Consider the following 2,502-nt stretch of genomic DNA (forward strand, 5'->3'; position numbering starts at 1 on the left):
AAGAAGTAAACGTGAACAAAGAAGTATAATTCACATTAAATTGTATGACAACCTGTATTAATAACAAATGTATATATTCACAAAATGGGATTAAGCATTTAGTGATAACAATGTCCAATGTGAAAGATGCTTATCATTTGAGTAACTCCGTCTTGTCAATTCATGTATTACAAACAAGCGATTCTCTTACTACCGCACAAGTATAACAATACTATTCATTATTAATCATCTTCATCTATAAACAAACAGTGTCCCAAGAGAAATTAAACAAATTACACAACGACTTGATTCTTCTCACCGTCTAAGGGCAGATATACAAACTCGTCCGCAGGCTTGCCTTCGATTTCCAAGGGCAATTTTTCGCCGTTGCAGTCCTTGCAATACATATACAGAAGCACATTTTCGATACGAAACTGTCTCATTCCCTGAGATGCCAGTATCCACCATGCCATCGAACACATTACCAACGGGGTGATCCACCAACCAAAGACCATGGACAGAACAAACATCATAGTCACATAAAAGGCATTATTCCAATCACCATTATTCCCACCACAACCCCGAAATACAAATGCATCACGAAAGCTACCTTTCTCTTCTCTTTTACCAAATAGGTACTTGATCTCCTCAATGTTTCGAAACCCCATTTTGATTCAACCACTGCTATCACGTAAGCTAAAGACCAGCGTACTTGTAGCCATAGCAGAACCGGTGACATCACAAGTAACGCGAAAATAACCAAAAATAACAAGTGGTTCAGATCGAGTTTGAGTTTAATTAGTTCAAAAGTTTGGAGAATTTGGGATGAGAGCAGCAAAACTAGCATGAAAACAAGAGTGATTGAAATGTAAATGGTATGAGAAACGATAAAGGTGGAGAGAATGTGAAAAAATGACTTTCTGATGGACTTAATAGATGAAATGAAGTTGATGGATCGATTGTGGTATGCTTGAACGAAGGCGCTGTATGTAATTGTGGCTACGGCACAGAGGGATAACAGGGGCAATAACAGAGCGTACACTAGTAAGACAATCGTTTTGAAACTGGAAAAGAAAAGACGGAGTTGAGATGGAGGGAAAGTAAAGTAATCTGGATGAAAGTGAGCAATGTGGATACAAGGATATAAAACAAGAGAGGACGAGATGGGCAACAGGAAAAGGATGGTAAGGACATTGAAATGATCAGAATTAGCATTGTATATGTGATCGGATAATTTTCTGAGTTCAAATTCGGTCGAATCAGGTGACATTGGAGATGGACAATGGATGACGAGCAACGATGGAAGAAGAAGAAGAACAAGAACAACAAGAAGATGAATTAGCCTTTGGAGGTATTCAGAACTTCTTATTAGCCTTTCCATTGACTATTAATTTAGCTCAAGAAGCAATCAAAAAATTTATTTTCAATTGTGGCATTGACAGTTTCTTCATTTGATCAAGTCCTAATGGTGGAAACTGTGAGATCACAATCGGGATGATGATGAACAATAAGAATAGGAAAATGGAGAAAACAAATTCGATATTTTTAAAGAGTTAGAGCGGCATTGCTTATTAGCATGTCACCATGCAGAAATTGTGCCTAGTCCTATTGACATATAAAGGGCTTCAAATCAAATTTCTTTTTGTTTTCACTTTTCAGAACTCAAACTTGAAATATCTAATTAAAGAAAGAGAGATCCTCTAATAGTTCAACCACCTCTGGGGTTGAGATTTCCAGCTTTTTGTATATATATATATATATATATATATATATTGGAATTTAATTTGATGATTATATTTTTAGCCCCACGAGTAAAATAAAGAATTCTAATGCTTCTTAAATTTAAATAAAGACTTAGATAAAATCTATTGTATTCCTTCTTCTCCGCGTGGATGATGACCTATGCAAATTTGTAAATTTCCACAAACATTAAATTAGTCAAATTCTAAAATAAATTTATATTTTTTTGCTCTCTAATATATGAAAAAATATGTTTCGACGTAATGTCAAAATTGAAGGAATTTACCATCAACCATCAGATTGATGGATCGAGTCACGTTCGAGGATAAGTAAGAACACTGTCACAATTAATTGCAAATCCTAAACAACAAACACCAACATTTAGAAAGAGAACTACATTCTATCATTGTGTGTTTCTAAAATTGGAAATAGCCATAGGGTGGTTTCCTTGATGTTGATTACATCATTAGGAATAATTAACAATTTATATATTTCTAGATATCTTCGTTAATAGACATTTACTTTCAAATTATTTGTCGTGTTTCTTGCTCTATTCCAAATTGACGTAAGAAACTAAATTTGTCAGCATTTGATTTTTATTTACTTCAAATTTAAATAAGAAAATTAGTTAATATACTATATGAATATATAGTCACATTCCTAACTAAATTAGGTTCAATTTGTACTATTAGAAATATGGATGTCCATCAGGGGCGGATGCACAGCTTTACGTGCGGGTTTCCGGGAATCTATAACTTTCGTACAGTTCTTGAATTTATATTG

General features: G+C 34.3%; 1 protein-coding gene across 1 annotated transcript; it reads right to left on the reverse strand.

Annotated features, from left to right (window-relative positions):
* Positions 1 to 272: 272 nt before the first annotated feature.
* Positions 273 to 1,360, reverse strand: LOC124888791. The gene is made up of 2 exons (XM_047400083.1): positions 542 to 1,360; positions 273 to 425 (listed from the first exon to the last, which is right to left on the reverse strand). Exons 1-2 carry the CDS (start codon positions 1,358 to 1,360, stop codon positions 273 to 275), a joined length of 972 nt encoding a protein of 323 aa, XP_047256039.1.
* Positions 1,361 to 2,502: the final 1,142 nt, after the last annotated feature.

The sequence above is a fragment of the Capsicum annuum genome, chromosome 11 (genome assembly GCF_002878395.1).
Source record: "Capsicum annuum cultivar UCD-10X-F1 chromosome 11, UCD10Xv1.1, whole genome shotgun sequence".
In the NCBI taxonomy this organism is placed as follows: domain Eukaryota; kingdom Viridiplantae; phylum Streptophyta; class Magnoliopsida; order Solanales; family Solanaceae; genus Capsicum; species Capsicum annuum.